General features: G+C 40.3%; 1 protein-coding gene across 4 annotated transcripts in view; it reads left to right on the top strand.

The window, feature by feature from the left end:
* LOC111871466 (oxysterol-binding protein-related protein 9) overlaps window positions 1-24,051 on the top strand; it is a 103,322-nt gene extending 79,271 nt beyond the window's left edge. For 3 of the 4 annotated variants that reach the window (XM_023864614.2, XM_023864613.2, XM_033754269.1), the window contains 9 exons: window positions 217-371; window positions 3,707-3,736; window positions 4,977-5,139; window positions 7,097-7,353; window positions 8,584-8,758; window positions 12,179-12,398; window positions 15,181-15,302; window positions 21,551-21,656; window positions 23,921-24,051. In XM_023864614.2, the coding sequence (XP_023720382.1) occupies window positions 217-371; window positions 3,707-3,736; window positions 4,977-5,139; window positions 7,097-7,353; window positions 8,584-8,758; window positions 12,179-12,398; window positions 15,181-15,302; window positions 21,551-21,656; window positions 23,921-24,010 (1,318 nt within the window). In that variant the 3' untranslated portion in view covers window positions 24,011-24,051. Of the gene's footprint in view, window positions 1-216; window positions 372-3,706; window positions 3,737-4,976; window positions 5,140-7,096; window positions 7,354-8,583; window positions 8,759-12,178; window positions 12,399-15,180; window positions 15,303-16,650; window positions 16,915-21,550; window positions 21,657-23,920 lie in introns of those variants that run through there. The other variant, XR_002844025.2, reaches the window with a different exon arrangement.
* The last annotated feature ends 1,124 nt before the right edge of the window (window positions 24,052-25,175 follow it).

Here is a 25,175-nt window from a genome sequence, read left to right as displayed (position 1 = left end):
GGACACCAAAAACACAGTGGTTAGAATGAATTTGAAGAAAGGAAATTGAAGAGAGAGTAGTCATGAGTAAGAGAATAAAGAACTTAACAAATGTGACGAAACCTCAGGAGGGTGTAGTAATTTAGTTCCTTTACAGTTGTACTCGGAGATCCTGTTGAACCAGACAACTAACTAATAGTTTCTAGCAAGACAATTTGTGTGTTTGTTTGTGTGTAGTGGGTTACGACCATTTGTGGAACCCCCATCAGTGGAAGACTCCCCTGAAAACTCAGCTGGGCAGGAGCAAGCATCCTCAAGTGTCAACAAGAGCAGAGTGTCTGGGACAGCAGCTCCGCCACCAGTCCGGGATGATGGTTCCCTCGATTATGATGGTATTCTATTTTGCAGTTGACTGTATACCTGTGCAAATGAAAACTGGATAAAATTTTGTGTGAAATTTATAATAGTGAGATATCTTGCATTGAACTACTTCATATTATCCCAATTTTAAAACTAGGTACAATATTGAATTCGTAATACTACTGTGACAGGCCTTCATTATATTCTGACATGTTAGTGACTAGACATGGGGTTTGGATTGGTAATTAGATTTATTCAACTCTTGAAACCTTAACTACATGTAATTATAGTGCTATCACTAATTCACACACTGTACAATTCACTACAGCATGCACTAAATCTTCTCAGTCTGCTGTCTTCATCGGTTCTCGCCTGATAACAGCTCCCAGTACTGTAGTTTCCTCAGTTTCTGGGTTCACATCCTTACTGGCCGGCAACTATTACACAACTAACCCATGATGGTAAATCTAAATGTCTTCACCTTCTCAGCTGCTAAAAGTTCCAGTTCAGCTCCCGTTGGATGCCCTCGGGGTGAACTCGACACAAAACATCAGCTCCAACGGCTCTTTTCTTGTTGCATGTGTAACTGTTGCTGTGATCATGTGATGCTTATTGACTGATGCATAGCAACAAATGCTCACTTAATAGCGCCATTGCTTGTTTACCATGTCATAACTTATCAATGGATGATCCTTCTCGCTTCAGAATTCTGGCTCTGAACCCTCATGTCACATTTCTCCCTTTGAGCAGCCTGTAGATGTACTGCTATTTTCTTCTTTTCTGGTCTTTGGAGGCAAAACTTTTGAGGGTAACTGGTGCTCCTATATATCTTTGGCTCTAAAACTGTATGTAGTCTCTTCTTCCATTTTGGAATGGGCCAGCCTCTCCACAGTGTCCTGACCCTCATTCTCTGCCGTCTTATGGAAGGCCAGATTATTCTCTTTGCAATCTCCATCCCTAAGGTCCTTCTAAGGGCATCATTGACAGTTCTGCTTCCCAGAAGTAAGTGCTGTTACAGGCCTCAGTTCCTTATGATGCTGTTGCATTCATGTCATGACATTGTCTCCTCTTGAGCTTTGGTCCACTGTATTTGAAAGTGCATCATTTGATAAAGCAACAACGAAAATTACAAAACATTATAAAGAAACAGAAATAAAAGTAGTGTTCCAAACATGAGACATGATACAAAACATAGGAAAACCCCATTCACAAATAGAGAGCTATGAAAAAATTGACATTTACCAAATGAGATGCCTGGATTGCCCACTAAAATATATAGAACAGACAGGCCTAGCATTTTGCACAAGATATGAAGAATGTATACAGGCAATTAGGAATAATAACGGTAATTCAGAATGTTCAAACCACATACTGGACACAGGACACACATATTGGAGTATAACTGACACAATAAACATCATAAAAACAGAGAAAAAACGAAAACATCTAATTATATTGGAAAAATACTGCATACATAAGATCAGTGAAAACAGACTACATATGAATGATGCATATATTGACATTTATAATCCAGTATTTGAAACACTACAATGATTAAACACTAGATAGCAGCACACACACCTTATATAAAACAGAATGACCCAGATTAGCAGACATTGAGAATAGTTACACAGGATACAAGAAGAGGAACTACCCATCACAGTAGGGTAAGTACATATACATGTATACCATAAGAAAGACCAACACATGTCATATACAAAATACTAATACACGTTATAAACACAGGGGCACCGACAAGGGCATATCCAAAAAAAATTGAAGTTACGGACAGAAGCACAGCAGTTTCATCAGCAGTTTTAGGCACCTGATGATGACCAGTGTTGGTTGAAACATGTAGTATGTGTACCCCAGTGATGTAAAAGAGATTTTAATGTTTAAAATTTTTGAAGCTAGTATGAAGGGCGTTCCATATATAATGCCTCATATTTTTTTCTGTTTTAATATGTAACGTCTAAGCTGGATGTTGGTGGTGTTGTAGTAAAGGTTGAACTTTCCCGCCAATGTACTGTTAGTTTGGTTGTCGTGAGACAGATAGCGACAGCAGAGCAGTCTACCAAAATGGCGTCTGACATAGAAGTGTGTACAAAACAGAGATGTGTTACTGAATTTCTCACTGCCGAACAAATTGCACCTGGAGACAATACAGTGGATGTCAGCACAGTGAGGCGGTAAGTAGTGTGTTTCAACAGTGGCGAAAGTGAAGTGCACAACAAGCCACGCCCTGGGCATCACTGCTCAGCTGCCACTCCTCACCATGAACAGCGCCTCGATCCGCTCATCTGTACAGATCGGCAGATAACGACCAGGAAACTGTGTGCACGGCTTAATATCGGCTGTAATGCATTGGAAATGATGTTGGGGAAGCTGGATTATAGCAAAGTTTGTTCCAGGTGGGTCCCGCGGATGCTTACACAGGACCACAGAACTCATCGACTGGAAGTCTGTCAGGACCTGTTACACCAGTTTGAGGCTGAAGGTGACAAGTTTCCATACAGCATTGTCACCGGAGATGAGACGTGGTGTCACCACTACGAACCGGAATCCAAAAGACAGTCCATGGAGTGGCGACATCCGGATTTCCCAAGAAAAAAGAAGTTCAAGACACAGCCATCAGCAGAGAAAGTGATGTGCACGGTCTTTTGGGAGAGGCAGGGTGTGATTTTGTTGAATTTCCTGGAGCCTGGTGAGACTATCAATTCTGAACACTACAAGACGCCACTGACTAAGCTGAAAGCCCGCATTTCCTGAGTCAAACCAGAGAAGCAGACAACCTTTCGCTTGCAACACGATAATGCTAGACCCCATACCAGTTTGGCTGGACTGTCCTACCACATCCACCTTATAGCCCTGATTTAGCACCTCCAGACTTCCATGTCTTTGGGCCTATGAAAGATGGACTACATGGGCAACATTTTCCAGACAATGATGCTGTCATTGCAGCTGTAAGAAAGTGCCTAGCCTCTGCTGGCGCAGACTTTTACAAGCGAGGCATACAGGTTCTTGTTCATCGCTGGCAAAAGTGCGTAATGAATGGTGGTGATTATATGGAAAAATAACTGTAAGTAGATGAAATCTTGCTCTATTTAACTGCGTTATTATGCTTTCTATATCTATTGTAGTTTTAATTAAAAAAAATAGGAGGCATTATATATGGAATGCTCCTTATAACTAATAGGAATAATAAGTGATGTGCAACAGAATGCTATGATAAAATATTTGAGCAGTGTGTTTAATCAAGCTTTTGCCTTGCCCATAAATTATCTAAAGTCATTCCCCTAGCAGTCTGTGGTGTACTGCTGAAACTTTTGCTGTTACCTTGACACTTGCTTTTGTTTTCTCTTTTCAGCCCTTTATGAAGATGAGTCTGACCATGAATGTAAGTAAAACAGTTTGTTTCTAATGTAGAATATTGTAAAGAAATGGAATTTGGCTAACTTGACAAAAGGTTCAGCCTGGATGCCTTAAAAGTTTGACCCCCAATGTGGGACTGTCTTGTTACCTAGCAGTATTTAAGAAAATAGAATTGAACTGTTTTCAAAAAGTGCATAACTCTGTACAGTAAAAAGCAGCTAAAAGTTTGATGTATGTAGTTATTAAAAATTAGAAGTTTTTAGCCTGCTATCCTTATTTTTAAAAAATAAAAGTAGGCTTAAGGGATCACCATTCTGTCTGTATGTCTGTGGATTACTCCCTGTCAAAGGGCCACGCCATAGCTCAAGTGGTAGTCACTGGCTTCCCACCGCGGCGGCCCGGGTTCGATCCCGAGTCTGGTCAAGTGGGATTTGTGGTGGACAAAGTGGCGCTGGGGCAGGTTTTCTCTGAGTGCTTCGGTTTCCCCTGCCAATTTGCATTCCACCAGTTGCTCCACAATGACCCTCACCAATCATCTGGGGCTGGTACAATAGGCCAGAAGTGGCCGCAGTACAAGGGACTTAGTGCCACCCCACTAGCAATAAAAAAAAGTACCCCCTGTCAACTTCTGAATGTAAGAGCCAACCAATCATACCAACCTCATATGTTTTTCATGGCACCTGAGCCCACCTCAATGGCATACTTTATAAATTTCACCCGTCAGTCAGTGTGTCTGTATGTGTGTCCCCCTATAGTTGCTAGGAAGCAGCTTGGTAAAATGTTACTCTAGCAACAAATACACTTGCAACAATAGAAGAATTGTAAGATTTGAGGTTTTCACAGCAGTGACTATGAAGAAAGGAGTCTTCTGGGATTTGACACCGTATATATGTGGTGTTAACCGACGTTTCGGAGGAACGTATCGCCTCCATCTTCAGGGTAGAAGGAAAAATATAAGAAATCCACAGGCGAAGAGACTGTGAGAACCGGTAAAAGCAGATTGCTGATTTCTTATATTTTTCCTTCTACCCTGAAGATGGAGGCGATACGTTCCTCCGAAACGTCGGTTAACACCACATATACACGGTGCAAAATCCCAGAAGACTGCTTTCTTAATAGAAGAATTGTTGGATGTATCATTTTCTGTGCTGTGCATGTCATATCAAAGGAAAGTAGGTGATTAGTTCTTCCCAGAACTTCTTGTTTCTCATATAAGGAACCAAGTCAATAAGGAGTAAAGACCTGTTGTGTTTCTGATTTAACAGTAGATGGCTTGGAGAATCATGGATCAGTGGTATCTCACCTAATCTCTCAGGTTAAAATTGGGATGGACCTTACAAAAGTGGTTCTCCCAACCTTCATCTTGGAAAGGCGATCCCTACTAGAAATGTATGCTGATTACTTTGCCCATCCAGACATTTTTATAAGGTAAGTAACCTCAAATACTTATTTGAAAATGCATCGGAATTTATTAACAGATTTATAGAGCCCAAAATTCTGAACTTCAGAATTGGATTAGCCTTGTTCGGGGGAACACAGTAGTGTAGTTGGTTGAGGTACTATGCTACAAGCCGAAAGGTTGTGGGTACAAGTCCCAATTATGTCATTGGATTTTTTTTTCAGTTTACCTAATCCTTCCAGCCCCATTATGGCCCTGGGGTCGACTTGGCCTCTAACAGAAATGAGTAGCAGGAATCTTCCTGGGGCGTAAAGAGTGGCCGGCTTGTAAGGCTGAAAACCTCACCGCCATCTATGAGCTGATTATCTAGAAAAAGTGGGAACCTCAACATCTCACAACCCTATGGGCCTCCATGGCCTGTTACAGGGATACCTTTACTTTTTTTTAGCCTTATTCTCAAAGAGTCTTCAGCTCCCATTCAAAGAGTTCAGCCACGTCATCCTCAGAACAAAATTACACCTCTGACAACTGATTAACAGTTGCACTTTTCAAACAGCCTTTTCTCTCAAAGAATAATCAGATATCATTTCTAGGATAAACCAGTTGTTCCTCCTCCCTCTTTTCCTAAAATTATTGTAAATTTAAATGTTATCATCATGCCAGGAGTGAGCCTGAACAATTTAGTCAGTAAAGTGACTGGCTATGAGCAGAATGACTGGGCTTATTTGTCAGTGGGGAAAAATTTTTCTCTTCACTGTCACATCCACAATGGCACTGAGGCTTACCCAGCCTCTGATCCAAAGGGTGTGGGAAGTGAAGTGACCAGGGCATAAAACTGACACCTTTGTTTAATGCTGGGTGTAAGAATGTATGGTGTTTTACCTCCACTCCCACCTATATACCTACTCAACATGTTTCTTAGACACACAGAGAACTTTACGTCCTTTGTATCATCCTCTGGATATAGCACATTATCAAAATCTTACTTATGGAGCTGAGCCTTTCTTGAGGAGAAGCCAAATCTCAAGAATTTCCCAGCATTTTATGGAACCCGAAGGTTCATTACTGTGTTCACAAGAGCCCTCCACTGGTCCCTATCCTGAGTCAGATCAGTCCAATCCATACCATCCCATCCTCTCTCTCTAAGATCTATTTTAATATTGTCCACTCACCTATGCCTTGGGCTTCCCAGTGGTCTCTTTCCTTCTGGCTTTCCTACCAATATCCTATATGCATTGCTCTTCTCTACCACTTGTGCTACATGCCCTATCAAAGAATAACACTAAAAAAAATAACAGTTTTCTGTTAAAGATAGAATTCTGAACTTGTCTGTGTAGAAACCTTCAGAGCACAGTGGTCAAGGGAACACTTATTCATAATATATGATATAGATGGCTGGTACAAAATGTATTATGTGGAGCTGTATTCCTGTATGCCTTTATCATGCTGTATCTTCTGCTTCAGTGTGTAAATAAAAGAGTAAAGGTATCCCTGTAACGGGCTGTGGAGGCCCATAGGGTTGTGAGATGTTGAGGTTTCCACGTTTTCTAGAAAGTCAGCTCATAGATGGCAGCAAGGTCGTCAGCCTTACGCGCCGGCTGTGCTTTACTCCCAAGAATATTCCTTATACTCATTTCTGTTAGAGGCTGAGTTGAACCTAGGGCCATAGTGCTGCTGGAAGGATTAGGTCACTTGAAAAAAAAATCCAGTGACCTCATCAGGACTTGAAGCCGGAACCTTCCGGCTTGTAGCATAGTGCCTCAACTGCATGCTCCCCACTGCAGTCTGTATAATTGAGTTCGTTCTAAAAGAGACAACTATTGAAATCATGAAGTGACCCTGAAGATGAAAGCATCATGTGTCGTAAAAATGTTGATAGCCATGATGCCTTACGTACTTAGAAGACAGCACAGTGAATAGTAATTACATGAAATTGTCAATGTGAACTTTGCCTCTTATGGTAATGTGATTTTCTGCCCACCTCAGTATTGCAGACTTCCCAGATCCCAAAGAGCGCATGGTGCAAGTAGTACGGTGGTACATGTCAGCATATCATGCTGGAAGGAAGAGTACTGTTGCCAAGAAGCCGTATAACCCTATCATTGGTGAAATTTTTAAATGCCATTGGGATATTCCTGGCATTCCTGCAGATTCATCCTCATTAGTAACAGATGGACCTGTACCCTGGTGTACAAGAAATCAACTCACATTTGTAGCTGAGCAAGTCTCTCACCATCCACCAAGTAAGTAGGTTAGTTTTTTTTAAAAAGCTTATGTCACACTATTATGCATGTTGGAGTACATTATGCAATGTACAGTACTTACATCACTGGCTTTGAAGTTCACTAATTGCCAGTGAAAATCTTGTAGATTAACAGTATAAGAATAAAGTATGTACAGGGAGGTTCTTACCTTTGTTGACTGGTTCACAGGTTTGCGCTTCACTGCAACAAGTACACCACCATTGGCTGTGAGGCTCATATGAATGTTGCTAATGAATCAGTATACCTGATGGCTGATAACATTTGGAATTGAGGGAAGTTTGTGGACTATTTGACAGCATTATATTTCATGACAAGCATTGGAGTTCATGCATGGGAATCTTTTTACGATATGTCAGCAGTGGGCGGCAGTTATCAGCTCCATTAGCTGTTTGTACTCAGTTACAATCAGTGAGAAGTGTGTTCGCTCATTGTGCGGTATGCTTTAGAGCAATATGTATTTCTGTACGACAGATGAAATACAGATCTGCTAGAAAGTGTCCGTGAAAATTTTGATGTAAATTTTGTAATTAAATGGTTGCAGCTGACAAACAAAGATCTTTAGTTACAAAGTGAATATAATGTGTCTTGTTAAGGTTTAAAGCTAATTGATTCACTTTGAACCATTTATTTAAAGTTTCAAAAATTCTATGCATGTTGTTATTTAAATCTGTTAGATTAGGCTGAGCAAATAAAATACTAGTATCACCCACAAAAAGTACAGGTACAGAAGTTTTGTTTATTATTTTAGGTAAGTCGTTCATATAAATAAGAAAGAGTAGAGGTCCCAGAACACTCCCCTGAGGGACTAAAGAACTAAAAGAAAATATTCATAAGGAAATTGCAAATATTCCTGCAGAAGAGCTTGAAGGGGTAAATCAGAACGTCTTCTGCTTGTACAAGGAATGTCTGCATGTAGAGGGACAGCATTATCAATGCCTGTTGTGATCTGTGAATTGTAACTACTTCATTCCAACTGTTACTGGCCAACAGGCATATCAGTTCATGGATAAAATTCATATGCACCTAGAAGCCAGCAGTGCACTGGTCACTTTGAAGTGCAGAGCCATGAACCGGTCAACAAAGTTAAGAACCTTCCTGTATTTGTACATGCAGCTGATTAACTAATTTTTCTTCACTGAGAGTGTGTTTGTTAGGAGCTTACTTATAAGAAAATAGTTTTTGTTTTATTAATTTTTATTTTAAATCAAGTTTCAGCCTTCTATGCAGAACACTATAACAAACGCATCAGTTTTTGTGCTCATGTATGGACAAAATCGAAGTTTCTAGGCCTATCAATTGGTGTGCATAATATTGGTCAGGGCTGCATCTCTGTGCTGGACTATGATGAAGAGTACATTGTCACATTTCCCAACGGTTATGGCAGGTAATACTTTTTCATTGACTGCAATTATTATGAATTTATTCCCACATATAATGCAGTATAGCCTCATATCTTATGGTCTACTGATGAAACATAGAGTTTAGTAAGGGTATGATTAAATTAGAATTCAAGTACTGTATAACATCTGAATGGAGTACATAAAACACAACAAGCTTAATTAAAATGTATACATATGAGAATTCAGAGAGGTAAAACGTTTCATAATGCATCAGATAAATATTGTGACATATCTGCTGAAACCAAAAGAGCAGAACAAGAGAAGATGCCTGATGCTAGGCACTGCCTCTGTAAACACATTTCCACAGCAACCAAACCACGCAACATGCAACATGTTCTCTGCTGGGTCCATACAGGGGCTACGTCAAGAGAACTGAAACCTATAGTTGGACAGGCGAGTTATCATTCAGAAATTAGTGCTAGCCTGTGACAATGAGTGGTAGCCAGTGGTGCCCAGACACAGCTAGGAGTTAGTGGCCAGGTGTTGCAGGTATCAGGAGCAGTGAGACAGTCAGTAGCCACTAAGGACATGAACACAAAAGCTGAGGGATCTGCAGTGTTGGTAGCTGTTAACAGGCAGCGCCTAGCGAAGACAAAATGAGAACATTTAGTGCATAGGTGTAGTGAATTGTAATGTGTGTAAATGAGTGAAACTGTTATAATTACTTCCAGTTACAGTGCCCAGTAAATCAAATTACCAGTCCAAAACCCATGTCTAGTTAATAACATGTGACAGTATTATACGAGGGTTGGAACTTTAATAGTGGCAACACTGCTGTAGAGACGCGATGAAACGGAACCAAATAATGTCGCTTATACCACACATTACATACCTAACTTACCTCAGAGCAAATGGACTCTCCATTCCCAAATCACGCGCATGCACAGTGATGAGAAAAGCAGAGCCTCGTGTTAGTTGGCGGTCTAATGTATTGTTGTCACGATGTTTTCGAAACAGGAACAACGGAGTTGGATAAAGATTGAATGTGCCAGCGGCCATACAGCATGACAGTGTCATAAAGGTCTTCAAGAGGCTTGCAGGGAATCTGCATTGCCTTACAGAACAGTGTCAAGGTGGGTAAAAGCCTTCAACGAGGGGCGCCAAAATGTGGCAGACTTGCATCAGCCAGGTCCTAGTGTCAGTGGAAAAGTGCATACTCTTTCTGCATTACTGGAGAGTGATTGATGCCATACGATTTGTGAGCTGGTCCGAGAGACAGCATTAGCACATACGACTGTGCTTCACATTCTGAAGGAATGCCTGGGAAAGAGAAAAATTGCATCATGATGGGTTCCGCATCATTTGACGGAAATGCAGAAATGGCTATGATACGATGCTGCTCGTAACGACTTGGAGCGCTATGAGCGTGAAGGAGAGGCTTTCTTACGCCATATCATTACGCTGGATGAGATATAGGCCAAATCGTATGAGCCACAAATGAAATGCCAATCGAACGAATGGTGTCATTATGGGTCACCACAAAAATCAAAAGTTCATCAGAACCCCAGCAATGTGAATGTTATGGTGATTCTTGTGTATGACTGTGATCGTGTTATCCTAACGCATACCATTCCCTGACAGCAGACTGTCAGTGCGCAGTATTACTGTTAATTTTTGGAACACAACCTGCAACCAGCTTTGAGAAAGAAGCGGCGACACTTTCTGCAGAACCCACCCATCATTTTGCAGGACAGTGCTTGGCTGCATGCAGCGTAAGCTGTGGCTGATTTGTTCGATCGATGGGGCTGGGAAGTGCTGTACCATCCACCATACTCCCCGGACTTAAGCCCTTGTGACTTTGACTTGATTCCTAAGATGAAGGAACCACTTCGTGGCATTTGCTTCATAACTGCTCCAGAGATTCTTCAGGCAGCAGACCGCTCCATTCGAACTATCAGCACAACAGGCGCTGCTAAAGGTATCCTACGACTTCCACATCGCTGGAAACGGTTTGTACACAGTGCTGGTGACTACATTGAAGGACAGTAAAACTTCGAAACATGCATTTATTTTGTATCAGTTGTAAATAAATAGTTGCCGCTATTGAAGTTCTAACCCTCGTATGTGTATATTTGAGGGCCTGTAAAAATTTTGTACACAGTTATCCAATTTTTAAAGATTTGCTGAAGTTCAGTTTGAGCAGGGGTTATAACGAAAATCACATTTGCTTGACAGCTTTTAGTGTAGACCCAATACCATGATTTATTGAATTCTGTTGAATAAATTTTGATGTGAAATATAGGGACATGTTTGTTTCATGCACTTCATACAAAGAATGGATAAAAATCATCAAATGTGTTCAGAATGGTTTTGAGTGTAGTGATCTTCTGAAATTCTAAAGGCAGAAAAGTGATCATGGTGTGAACTTTATTCACTGAATGAGATTTGAGGTTTTCAGGAATATGATGTCATGTAGTATGATAGACATTTCAGTGGAATGTGTTACCGCCATCTTCAAATGCCAAGTCAGCCAGGCCAGAGTGTGGAAATGGCCATTCAGAACCCAGGATGTGGAATAGAAAACAAGAGTCCAGACAAGTCAATGGATAACGAAGGCCAGTTGGTCCTGGGCAAGGAGCACGTTCTAGTAAGGAAAGTGAGAAGGGTTACATACCTGTTTCAGCAAGAAATCACAAAAGGTGCACTTGTCCCAGCAAGGAAAGCAAGAAAGTTCACCTTTTCTGGCAAGGAAAGTGAAAGTGTGCATATGTACCAACAAGAAGAGTGAGAACGTAGAACTGTTGGGTGAGAAAGTGAAGATGTGTGCGTGATCTGGAATAGAGAATAAAATGTGAACCTGTTCCAGTAAGGAAAGAAGAAGGTACGAAATGAAATGAAAGTGTGTATCTATTTCAGGAAGAAACGTGAAAATGCATGCCTGTTTCAGAAAGGAAAGTTTCAGCAATGATAGTGAGATGATGCAATAATTTCAGTGAGCAAAGTGAGAAAATGAACCTGTCCCAGTAACAAAAATGAGACTATGCACATCTGCAAGCAAGGAAAGTGAGAAGGTCCAACTGTTTTAGTGAACAAAGTGGAAAGTTGCACGTGTTCCAATAGGGGAAGTGAGGAGGTGAACTTCCGCCAACAGGGTAGGTGAAAATGCACACCATTTTCAGGAAGGAAACTGAGCAGGTGTGTATGTTCCAGCAAGGAAAGTGAGGTGTACCTGTTTTGGCAAGTAAAGTGAAAATTTGTACCTGTTCTAGCAAGGAAAGTGACAAGATGCACCTGTTTCAGAAAGGAAAATGAGATGGTTTACTTGCATGGACATGGAATGTTGGTACTTATGTGCCATACAATGTATTGTCATATTCCATAAGACTATATTCTTTATATTTACTTTGACTACAAGATTCATCTGGTAAGAGCTATACCAATTCAATGGCAATATTTCGTTACAGATCCATCCTTACTGTTCCTTGGATTGAATTAGGTGGTTCTGTGACTATCACATGTGCCAAAACTGGTTATAGTGCTAATGTTGAGTTCCTAACGAAACCTTTTTATGGTGGAAAGAAAAACCGCATTACGACTGAAGTTTTCCAGCCTAATGACAAAAAGCCTTTCCTCTCAATAACTGGAGAGTGGAATGGACGAATGGAAGCGAAATGGGCAGATGGGGTGAGTATATGTGAAATTAAGTATCAAATCAGTTCTTAATACATTCAGAAGGGCTTATTGCTTTAATGGATCTTTCACTAGCAGTTAAGAGCGGGAATCTGAGTATTTTCCTTTGCCAGATCTTGAAATTATAACCGCCCACAAGCCTAAATGGTATTTTATTGAGAGTTATTCTCAATATTTTATAATAATTACGCAGAGTGTGACATAGCCCACCTCTTGCACACACGAAGCTGCCTGTTTCACAGATGGATCACACACACAAAAACTCCAGATGGCCCCCTGGTGATTTAGTTAAGCAGTTCATGGAATTTTGGTTCCAGAGTCGCTCGGCGACTCACTTTGGAAATTTGACTCTTGACAGTTTCTGCTAGTCTTAAGTCACACGAAGGCGTGCCAGGAGGGGATGCTATGGCCAGCATACCTCATTACCTTTCAAAAGTTACGTTAGGTCATTAAAGAAAAAATTTGCCTCTAGAGTAAAAATGATTGGAAGTAGCGGATTCAGAGTCAACTCCCTTATTTCAAATCTGACCAATCCTCAAAAGTCGAGGGTGTGACTTGGGAACTTCGCGGAAACTGGAAAGGCTCACATCTCTTCAGAAAAACAGTCTTCAAAAACTCATCAAACAGGCATCAAATAGTCTTCAAATACTCTTCAAACAAACAAAAAAAAAAGTGGTGGTCCAGCTAGGAACAGTTGTTAGTGTTTGGTAGTTCGCCTTTGAAAGAAGTGCCAGCACCTGGTGAATTGTGTATGTGAACTGTGTTTTGTTTTACACTCTCTTCACAAAGAATATACTCAAATTATACTCACATGCAAAGTGCAAGTGTATCATTAGACGCTTCTGCCTCCCTGTCTGAGCGAGGCTCGTATAAAAGATCCTGAGATAGTCTCATCTCTACCTTCTGAGGTAAAGAAAATTCACCTGTGTTCCTTTGACAAAGAAGTATCAGCAACAGCCGCTGCAGGTGGAAGCCAGGTGAAGGAACAGGAAGGTAAAGGGGGACGGCGACAACAAGAAGGTGACACCCAACGTAAAGGGCACTATACAGAGAGAGCGGTTACAGAATGGTAGTGAGAAAAATATTTTGGCCTAAGAAGAAGGAATTAAGTAGACAGTTAAAGATGTAACATAACAGGCAATTTTGCAATTTGTTTAGATCACCTACTATTCTATCTGTCTGTGGCTGTACAGCCCTTGTGGACTTTGGCTACTCTTTCAGTTTTTCAGTCTATACACAGTTGATAGGACTCCTTGGATGGGGGATCAGGCTGTTGCAAGGCCACTACCTACACACAGAACAACACAAGCAGAAAATAAATGCACACACACATCCGCGCCTCGAGTGGGATTCAAACCCACGATCCAAATGTTCAAGGGCAAAGACGGTTCATGCCTTAGATCCTATGATTGGCACCTGGTATTCATAGAAGGGTGAAATATGAGAGACTGCAATCGACTTGGCATTGCTCTGGAAATAAACGTAGAGAAAACTAAGCTTATGTCGATGTCACATCATCAGGTGCAGGACAAAATCGTAACATAAAGACAGCTAATAGATCCTTTGAAAATGTGGCAAAGTTCAGATATGTGGGAAAAACAATGACAGTTTGAAATCTTATTCGTGAGGAATGTAAGATTGGATTAAATTCAGATAATGCTTGCTACAATTCAGTTCAGAACCTTATATCTTTTCACCTCCTGCCTAAAAATCTCGAGATTAAAATATACAAAATTATGATCTTGCTTATAGTTCTGTATAGTCTCTGACACTGGGGGAAGAATGTAGATTAAGGGTGACTACATGGTGCTGAGGAGAATATTTGGACCCAAGAGGGTTGATATAAGAGGGGGCTGGAGAAAATTGCATAATGAGGAGCTTCATAACTTTCACTCTTCACCAGATGTCATTAGAATGATAAAGTTCATGAGCATGAGATGGGCAGGGCATATAGTGCATATGGGAGAGAAGAGGTAAAGATACAGGAAAACCAGAAGGAAAGAAACCACTGGGAAGACCTAGATGTAGATGGGAGGATAATATTAAAATGGATGTTTGAGAAATAGGATGGGGGTTTGGACTGGATTCTTTTGGCTCAGGATAGAGGCCAGACTGTTGTGAACATAGTAATGAACCTTTGGATTCCATAAAATTTTGAAAAATTCTTGGTTTCTTGAGAAGGACTTGGCTACATGGAATTAATTAGCCACTTGGAAAACTACTACCTGGATGTCTAGGAGGAGATGTAAGGATAACATTAATATGGAGCTTAGAGAAGTAGGTTTTGGGGGTGAGAAGTGAATGGAGTTGGCTTAGAATGTTTAATGGCAGTGTTTGGTATTAGTGGTATTGAAGTTCTGGATTCTGTTAGTAGAGAGTGTGTTACTTAGATATTATTATATGATTGCTTTTTAGTAAACAGACATGTTATGCATTGTGATGAACAAAAAATCATATCAGTCGGATAGGCAAGGAGACCGAACTGATAAGGAACACAAAATATTCTTTTGCCTGCCTACCATATAATCTGGACTATTGGTAATGTTACTAATAAACACAGAAAAACATTTAGAAACTTAGAACAGGTTTCTTTGCACAAAGGTTTCACATTTTACAAGATATCACTCTCTGGAACACTATTAGACATTTGCAAGATGAGCACAGACAATTTGAACAAAATATGTAGATCATTTCTACAGAGTGAACAGGTGATGTTGGTATGTGTTAGATTAGTATCTCCAAATAATCTGTGACAACTGGATATCTGTATGTGCAGAGGACAGAACCATTTGTGGATGTAAATAAGATCCACGTTGTAAAGAAGAAAGTGCGTCCTATTGCTGAACAGACTGAAAATGAGTCACGAAAACTTTGGAAAGAAGTTACTGCTGGCCTCAGGTAAGAAACTGAATGAATTGCTAAAAGTGGATTCACTAAAGATTTGTAGTAAGGCAGATTCATTGTGACATGGTTATGTTTAACATTATACATTGTCCTATCTAGTCTCTTGGTTAGCTTATTGGATTCAAAGGGTCCCAGTTTTAATCCCTGTCACTGTCACTAAAAAATTAAATAGAAAACAAGTATACTTCCTCAGGTTAATGAGATGATGATGGTTTGGAAATAACAAGAAATGTATGTAGAACTCTAGCAGGGAAGTGGTCCAGGTTTATAAACAAGCCAAGTTTTTCCTTAACAGTTTTGAATGTTAGAGTTGTATTATCAAAAGCTCTTTAGTTAGGCAGTCGGTCTGTCTGTCAATGTAATGATAGAGAAGAATGTAGTAGATCCAACTCCAGAAACATATTAATTCTATGATTTTGAGCTTAAATTGCCTTTAGAACCACTATGTTTATCAGTAAAAATCCATGTTTCTGATCACACTAATTTTATATCTTTATTGCAAAACAACGGACATTAAGTCGTTTGATTTGTCCTGTTAGCTCTCGGCGTATTTGTAAATGTGTAATCCAGAAAAAAAGTGAACTTGCAGTTCATATCTGTTCATAAATTTACTTTATTTTTCATGTGTCTTGCTAACCTGCTGACAGGAAACAAGGAGCCACATGAGGATGCTATGGCATAAATTAATTAATGCATTTAATGATGAAATGTACAGATTAATCTTATACATAGCCCAGTCAAAAAGTTCCCGGAATTCCCCTGCAGACAGAGAACAAGCGATAAGATAGTGCGCACACTGTTGTGGTGGGAAGCTCAGCATGTCTGCTCGCAGGCGCAACAGGTCTGGACAGGTTTCAGTGTGCAGTGTCATTACTGTTCCATTTCAATCAGATGTGAGTGTTGGTTATTCGGCACATTGTCGCAGTTCGAACAACGTGTGAACATCAGGTTCATGTGCAAATTGGAAAAATCTGATTCAGAGATGCTATCTGCCATGCAGCAAGTTTGCGGTGATACTGCACTATAGAAATCCACAGTTTACAACTGGTTTTCTTGGTTTAAGAATGGGCAGGAGATGTTAGAGGATGACCAGCGCAGTGGGAGGCCTTCAACATCCAGAACCAAAGAAATGATTGGAAAAGTGTGACAACTGATTCGATGTGATCGAAGAATGACCATTGCGGAGTTGGAGCAAGAAGTTGGTACTGTTACTGGCCATTTCTATGTGCAAGTTTTGCAGAGGTTGCACGATGCGGTTCGGAGGAAGCGGCGTGACAAGTGGCAGGGACAGTGGTTTTTGCATCACGATAATGCACTGAGCCACACTTTGCTTGTTGTGCAGCAATTCCTTGCCGAGAAAAACATTCCTATCATCACTCAGCCACCGTACTCTCTGGATCTCACTCCGAGTGACTTTTGGCTGTTCTCTACTCTGAAAATGGGCCTCAGTGGGACATATTTCCCAACCATGGAGGACATCAAATTGAATGTGACAGCTGAGCTCCGGAAGATAGCAAAAGAAGCCTTCCACCTATGCTTCCAACCATGGCAGGATCGATGGAGCAAGTGTGTGTACGTGCAAGGGTCCTACTTTGAAGGTGATTAGGTAAGCGTTGCCATATGTCCTACCATTTGAGTGCTGTACCACCATTCCGAGAACTTTTTGACTGCCCCTCGTATATATATCATATATATATGTATATACAGGGTGTCCCAGGAGGAATGTGCCAGACTTTGGGGGGGGGGTGTTTCTTATGTTAAAGTATGCTGATATAATCCAAAATACCTATGTCCAAAGTTGAACGGTTACGGAGATAATGGCCCAAGAAAAGTGTGGTCTTCTGGCTGGTCCACGCACTGTACCTGTCAGCTGACAAATCTTATCTATGTTTGTCCTTGAGTGTGGTGATTCACACTAGCCATAAGCTTATGCGCTACCTTCAGGGTACGTTGCAGCCGCATCGTGAATGGTTGGTAAATTAGTTGTGCGGAGTTGCTGAAATGCCTTTTGTGTTTTCACACGTGGAATATTGTGATATGCATTTTGTGCATGGATTTTGCATTGGCAATGCATGTGCTGCTGTTGAAGAATACCAAAGGCGTTTTCCTGATTGAAGGATTCCATCTCGAAGTGTATTTACGCGAATTCACCAGACAGCGTGATACTGCTTCTCTTCTGAGTGTTTTTGTGCACTCTGAAAGGGAGGATGTACGAAAGAGAAACACACAAGAAAACATTCTTGAGATCGTTCAGAGAAGTCCGCGTCTGTCCACTCGTAGAATGGCCTCTCACATTGGCGTATCACATATGCAGGTGTGGCGAACTTTACATGATGAAGAGTTGTATCCTTACCATGATCAAAGGGTACAACATCTGGAACCAGGCAGTCATGCTCAGTGTATGGATTTCTGCCACTGGATAGGATAAAAGCTCATCCCAAACTGTTAAGTGTTGTTTTATTCAGTGATGAGGCATCTTTTACCCGGGACGGTGTAAATAATTTACGAAATGTGCATACGTGGTTCCATAATAATTCACATGAGATAACGGAAACAAAATTCCAAAAGAGATTTGCTGTGAATGTGTAGTGTTGTGTGCTTGGGAACAAGTTGATTGGACCTTTTATGTTTCACAACAATTTAACTGGAAACATATATGAAGCCTTCCTGAGGAATGAGTTAGCATTCGATAAGGATAAGGAGCCAAATGTACTTCCAACATGATGGGGCTCCCCCACATTACACTCAGCACATGAGACACTACTTAGATGAATCCTTCCCTAACCGCTGATTAGGTCATGGTGGGCCTGTTGCATGGCCACCAAGGTCGCCAGAACTTACGCCTCTAGATTATTACCTCTGGGGTCACATGAAGACGTTAGTCTACGAAACTAAGGTTGTTTCACGAGAAGCACTGTGGGAACATATTTTTGCAGTGGCAGAACACATATGTCACCATCCAGGCAACATTGCTTCTGCTACCCAATCCCTCATGATGCGTGCCGAAAACTGCATTGCAGCTGGCAGAGGACACTTTAAAAAATTACTATAAAGCAGGTACTGTATTTTAGTAGTTATGTAGTCAGCCTATACCAGAATGCGCAGTCAGCCATGTTACGTTAGCACTTGCCGTTCATGTGTCATGTACAGTGCTTGGAAACCTAAGGACAACTATGACATGGCGTGCAGGTTTTTTTGTATTTCAATTTAATGGCTTCATGTCACTCACAAGTTAGTTTGATGTTACGTACATTATTAACATTACAGAAACCACATATTCCAGCCAGTTTTAATATGTATTTGGTAATCAACAAGTGTGTAACACCTGTCAAAGTCTCACACTTCTCTGGCCATTATCTCCATAACCGTTCAACATTGGACATAGGTGTTTTGGGTTATATCGGCATACTTTAACCTAAGGAACACCCTCCCGAAGTCTGGCACATTCCTCCTGGGACACCCTGTATATATTTATATATCATGGGGTGACTAGAAGTTGTTCCTCCCATGTCAGTACTTATTACTAGATCTTAATGTCATGTGTATAGGGGCTACACATAACTAATAATTGTGGATTCTGATGTCACTGTTACAATCACACTCAGTTATAACAGTTTACACACTTTCTGTCTTCTCTCGTATTATGGTTCTTTTTCCACCTTCACTTCTGAGCACCTGACTTAACTTCTGACTTCTCTTCTGAACTTGTGACTTAACTTCTGAACTGATGGTTTCTCAACTGACATACTTTTATCTGTGCTAGGCAGCTGGGATAGGAATCACCTCCTTCAAGGGTTCTGATTTTCATATCCGTAATAACAGTCTGTTTTAGAAGTTGTTATTGTGCAACCTATGATTTATTGCTGTTGTTATGAGCTGTCCACAGTGAGACAGTGAACAGTAGTAACTAAGAACTGTTGCATAGCAATGGGCGCCTATTTTTGTAATGCTTGGGAATACATTCACCCAGACGTTGGCTGGTAATGGACCCCTAGCTCTGACTCTGATACTCTGGCTTTTAGGCTGCACATCACATTATTTATAAAATCCTTTCTTATTTAATGTATATATAAAATCAGAAATTCAGGCTCTGGGATCCTGAATACATGTATTCAATATTTTGATTTACTATACAGATGCTTGTCACTATATGTGGGTTCGAAAAATGCAATTTTATACTAATTCATGGTAATTTCAAGTAATAGCGCTCACTTTAATGCAAATTGCTTGCTGGCCAGTTGACAGAGGCCAGTAGAAGGGGAGAAGATTTTTGTCTGAATGGCAAAGGAGGAATGTGAGAAGGAAGAATTATGTTCAATTTATGCAGTTTCTCTCTCTGCTGCTGCCTTTTTTTTTTTTAGATCAACTATCAGATAAGTTAAAGAATGCCTGTACCTTCACCTGAATATGAGGTCAGTTGGGCCTCACTCCAAATTCAGTTCTCTGTGTGTCTCAATACCTCAACAGGATTTATTAGTAATAATGCAGGTCTTACATATCTTGGTGTATGTATAAAGTATGTTCAGTCAGCTCAGATAATTGACAGATATTTATTAACAGCTTTCAGACAACAGAATTTTTGTTCTCAGTCTCTCTGACCTGAGGATAAAATAAACATCAAAATAAAACCATCCAGCCCACAGGTAAAAAATAATTACCATGCCTGATCTAAAGTCACTAGGACTGAATTAAAATATGCACATACAAGAGAATTATGTGTCATATTAGTCAGAATTATGTGGTGGAGGAATTATTAGCATTTCAACAATACATGAACTTTGTAGATAAATGTGAAAGTATGAGGGGTGGAACTTTAATAGTGGCAAATATTTATTTACAACTGATACAAAATAAATGCATGTTTCGAAATTTTACTGTCCTTCATTGTAGTCACCAGCATTGTGTACAACCCATTGCCAGCGATGTGGAAGTCGTAGGGTACCTTTAGCAGCGCCTGTTGTGCTGATAGTTCGAATGGAGCGGTCTGCTGCCTGAAGAATCTCTGGAGCAGTTATGAAGCAAATGCCACAAAGTGGTTTCTTCATCTTAGGAATCAAGTCAAAGTCACAAGGGCTTAAGTCCGGGGAGTATGGTGGATGGTACAGCACTTCCCAGCCCCATCAATCGAACAAATCAGCCACAGCTTACGCTGCATGCAGCCAAGCACTGTCCTGCAAAATGATGGGTGGGTTCTGCAGAAAGTGTCGCCGCTTCTTTCTCAAAGCTGGTTGCAGGTTGTGTTCCAAAAATGAACAGTAATACTGCGCATTGACGGTCTGCTGTCAGGGAAAATGGTATGTGTTAGGATAACACGATCACAGTCGTACACGAGAATCACCATAACTTTCACATTGCTGGGGTTCTGATGAACTTTTGATTTTTGTGGTGACCCGTAATGACGCCATTCGTTCGACTGGGATTTCATTTGTGGCTCATACGATTTGGCCCATATCTCATCCAGCGTAATGATATGGCATAAGAAAGCCTCTCCTTCGCGCTCATAGTGCTCCAAGTGGTTACGAGCAGCATCGTATCGTAGCCATTTCTGCATTTCCGTCAAATGATGCGGAACCCATCATGATGCAATTTTTCTCTTTCCCAGGCATTCCTTCAGAATGTGAAGCACAGTCGTATGTGCTAATCCTGTCTCTGAGGCCAGCTCGCAACTCATATGGCGTCAGTCACCCTCCAGTAACTCAGAAAGAGCATGCACTTCTTCACTGACACTAGGACGACCTGGCGGACGCATGTCTGCCACATTTTGGCGTCCCTCGTTGAAGGCTTTTACCCACCTTGACACTGTTCTGTAAGGCAATGCAGATTCCCCGCAAGCCTCTTGAAGACCTTGATGGCACTGTCGTGCTCTATGACCTCTGGCACATTCAATCTTTATCCAACTCCGCTGTTCCTGTTTCGAAAACATCGTGACAACACTACATTAGACCGCCAACTAACACGAGGCTCTGTTTTTCTCATCACTGCGCATGCACATGATGTGGGAAGGGAGAGTCCATTTGCTCTGAGGTAAGTTAGATATGTAACGTGTGGTATAAGCGACATTAGTTGGTTCCGTTGCATGGCGTCTCTACAGCAGTGTTGCGACTATTAAAGTTCCAACCCTCATGCATGTGTACAGAGTGAAGTGTGGAACAATAACTTACAAAATATAAATATTCTGTTTGAGTGTATGTTTTATGTAGGGTTTTTATAATGAATACCTTCAATTTTTATGTGTCTTTCAGGATGAAAGACATTGATCGTGCTACTAATGCCAAGTTTGCATTGGAACAAAAGCAAAGAGATGAGGCCAAGGATCGGAAGGAAAGAGGGCTTAAATGGGAAACAACGGTAATTAACAGGAAATGAGTTCTGATTCATATGTTACATATACCCGTTTTTCCTGCCAGCTGATGCTGTGACTTGCTTGCATACATCTTCCTGACATGCTTAAGTAATTAAGCACAGTGTTATCTTTACCCATACATTTTTTTTACCTTACCCATATGCAGTATAATATATCTGTTGTTGATTAGCTGTGTCAGGACTCTCTGAAGTTTAGTATCTGTATTGTTACATAGATACAAAATGGGATCAAATTTATTTCTCCATAACAACACTTACCTTCTAACCTATGTTGTCCCCATCACAGTAGTCTCCTTGGGACTTTTACAGCAAGCCCAGCAATCACACCACCATTGAAATATTTCTTGAAGTCAGTTGTTTGAAACTAGACAATTGCATCCTGCAGTTTTGCTTGAATCATCGTGATATTCAATCCCTTTCCTTTTAACGCCATCTTGAGTTCTGGGAAATGGAATAAGTCACATGGTATAAAATCTGTTGAGAAGGTAGGGTATTAAATGACAGTTGTATTGCATACATTGTCATGGCGGAGAAACCAGATCCCCAAGTATTTTTCCAGACACTGTCAAGTTTCAGTAATGCTGGTTCACAGTTTGGCCGTATGGAAGAAATTCATAATACACAACTCCATGAATGGGAAAAGTGGTGGGGGACGCTAACCAGCATTAGATGTGCTCTTCATATTTAAGCAAACTTGTCTTGCCTCTTTAGGCATGGAGGTAATGGACTCTTCCACCGAGATAATTGGTGCTTGGTTTCCGGGTCAAACCCATGTCTTATCACCTGTGATTATTTGTGGAAGTTATTGTGGGTCTCCTTTGAGCCTCGGTTGGAAATCCAGGCAAATGTTTATGCAGTTCCTTGCACTCAGCAGGCTACTCGTGAATTTAACAGCAAGGCATGTTCAGACCATCATTCCGAACACTCTGACTGACCCAAATGAAATTCCCAACATGTTAGTAATGTCACAGATTGTAATTCTTCTGTTTTTGTGGACAAGTTCTTTTACTTGATCCACATTTTCATCTCTTTTTGCTTGTTAGTGAATGTCCCACATGTTTGGCACCTGCTTTAATCTTTGAGAACCACTCAGAAATTTTGTGTTCTTCTCACCATGTGCTTTCCAAAATATATTTTCTATAGCATTTTTCTCCATTTTAATGCAGAATTTGTTGTGGACACACTGTTATTTCTATCTGTTGTTTTCTGGGAATGCAAAAATCATAAGTGGAACAACACACACTTATACTTAGCAAGACTAGTCAACAATCACATGTGCTCTGACCTTATTCAAAGGAGGAAACAACTCAGCTGACTCTATCCTATCTACACCTAGCAGTAGTGGCTTGTGCTAACAGCAGTAGTGTCATCTCATGATCAGCTCAGAAGTTATTTAAGCCTGCTGTGTATGTGAATCAGTGGTTTATCATCATCGTTGTTTCCAGTATGAGGTCTGTTGAAACCTGTTATGCCTGTCATGAACGATATAAAACAGAATCCTTATCAGAAGCCTTCCTAATCCTTTTTTCTCTTTTGTCAGTATTTTAAGTTTAAGATCCTATCAGCATGTTCTTTCCATCTTCTTTTGCTCTGTGTTCTACAGACTCTGTTACTTATATAGGTTTGCATCTGCAATTAATGAACATCAAGGCCAGTGAGGAATGCAAACTTAACAAAGAAAACAGTGTGATTTGTAGTATGCCTTTCCACTTCTGTTTCAGAAGACCGTATAACACTTCAGTGTTCAGTGTGCTGGCAGGAAAAAAAGAGCAGTGTTCCTCAGAAAATGATTAAGAGAGTCACAGTATTTTCAGTTTTCAAAAGCAGACCTTGAGGTCCAATAGGATAACCATCACATAAATGGGGAACTTGCAATTTCTGATGTTATGAAGGAACTAATGTGCCCCCAAGAAATATATCTGGCATTTCATTCATTTGAATGGGAACGAATGTCTTGCTTAAACCTGATAACACTCTGGTTTCATAAATTTATGTATTCTTGTTTCTTCTATCTGATCTGATGATATAAGGAAGAGGTGTTAACATGGAAAGCCTGGATGACTGTTTTAGGTCAGCTGATTGAGGTCACTCAAAAGTAGGAAAATATTCATCCTGTTGTTTCTTTTCTATGACACTGGGGAAAGGCACTGAAATAAAAGACAATCAGGAAGCGTGATAACATTATTTTTGTTGTGTAAGTTATGAATAATTTCACTATTCATAATATATGTATGATATTTCTTTTGCAGATGTTTCAAGAAGCTGGTGAGAATTGGGTTTACAAGAATCCACTGATAATGAGAATTTCACCAAAGAATAAACCAAGCAATCCACACTGATATTACATTGATACTGATTTGATATATGACATATTCTGTTACTTGTATGTTCTGACTGACTAGTCTGGTCAGTATGTCTGAGAGAATTCCCTCCAGAGATTGTTCACTGCAAGCCAGCAGTCAGATTTGTTTGTGCTATTGGTAGCACCTTTTGTCAGGGTTCACTGACTTGAATAACAGCTCTTCCAGACCTGACAAATACTGAAAAGTCATTTTCTATACCATGTTAACAGTTAAAGAAATACAAACTTGTTGTTTCAGAGATTGTGTTCTCTTCCTGAAAGACTAAGAAAGTCGTGTATGATATGTGAGAAGTATTGTACATGCAATAGTAGTAATTCATATTTGCAAGTCAAAATATGTATAATGACTCAGTATTACAATAATGTATTATGTGTAGGCAAGTGAAATACTTGAAACTGAAGTCATCTGAAAACAAGTTTATTACAGAAAAGGTCAGAATTTTACACGAATCAGCATGTATATGATCCAGATCATGAAAGAGAGTTTATAAAAACATTATAAACAGTGCTTGAGGTGGAATGAAAATAGAACCGGGATGCCATCCCGCCCCACCTCAAGCCCTGGGTATTGTACATTGCATTTACTGCCAAAGAAGTAACGGGATGCTTTTAAGCCATTTACAAAAGAACTGGGATGCCATCCCGCCCCACCTCAAGCCCTGATTATAAAAGTAACTATATAATCTACTTTCAAGATTTGTAGGATAATTCCCTGACCAAAGGGAACTCAGATGTCCATATGGTACGTTTTGTTGGACTCCCCACCATATGTTATGCCTTATTCTTATGGTATAACTGAGCAATGGGTATTGATAAAATGATCTTGCACTGTAGCAGTGGTACAGTATTCACTGTATTTACACTAATTATTACAGTTACCTAGGTATTATACTTAAATCACTTGAGTTTTCTTTTTAAAAATATTAATTTACTCTCATGGAGCATGTAAAAATTAATACTGAACATACTCGTGTAAGATCACTTGGAAACCTGCAGTTTCCCATATTGTCAAGTATTGCTAGTCATGAAATAAACAGCCCAAAACATTTACAAACTAAGAGAACGCACATGGACTGAATTTGTTATATACTGTAAGCCCCAAAGTTGTTTTGGAAATGTTGTTGGTTTTGTCAGTTGACAAT

This window comes from Cryptotermes secundus, unplaced genomic scaffold, assembly GCF_002891405.2.
Source record: "Cryptotermes secundus unplaced genomic scaffold, Csec_1.0 scaffold465, whole genome shotgun sequence".
In the NCBI taxonomy this organism is placed as follows: Eukaryota; Metazoa; Arthropoda; class Insecta; order Blattodea; family Kalotermitidae; genus Cryptotermes; species Cryptotermes secundus.
Note: the sequence above shows the minus strand (reverse complement) of the source record. Positions and strands in the feature narration are given on the sequence as shown.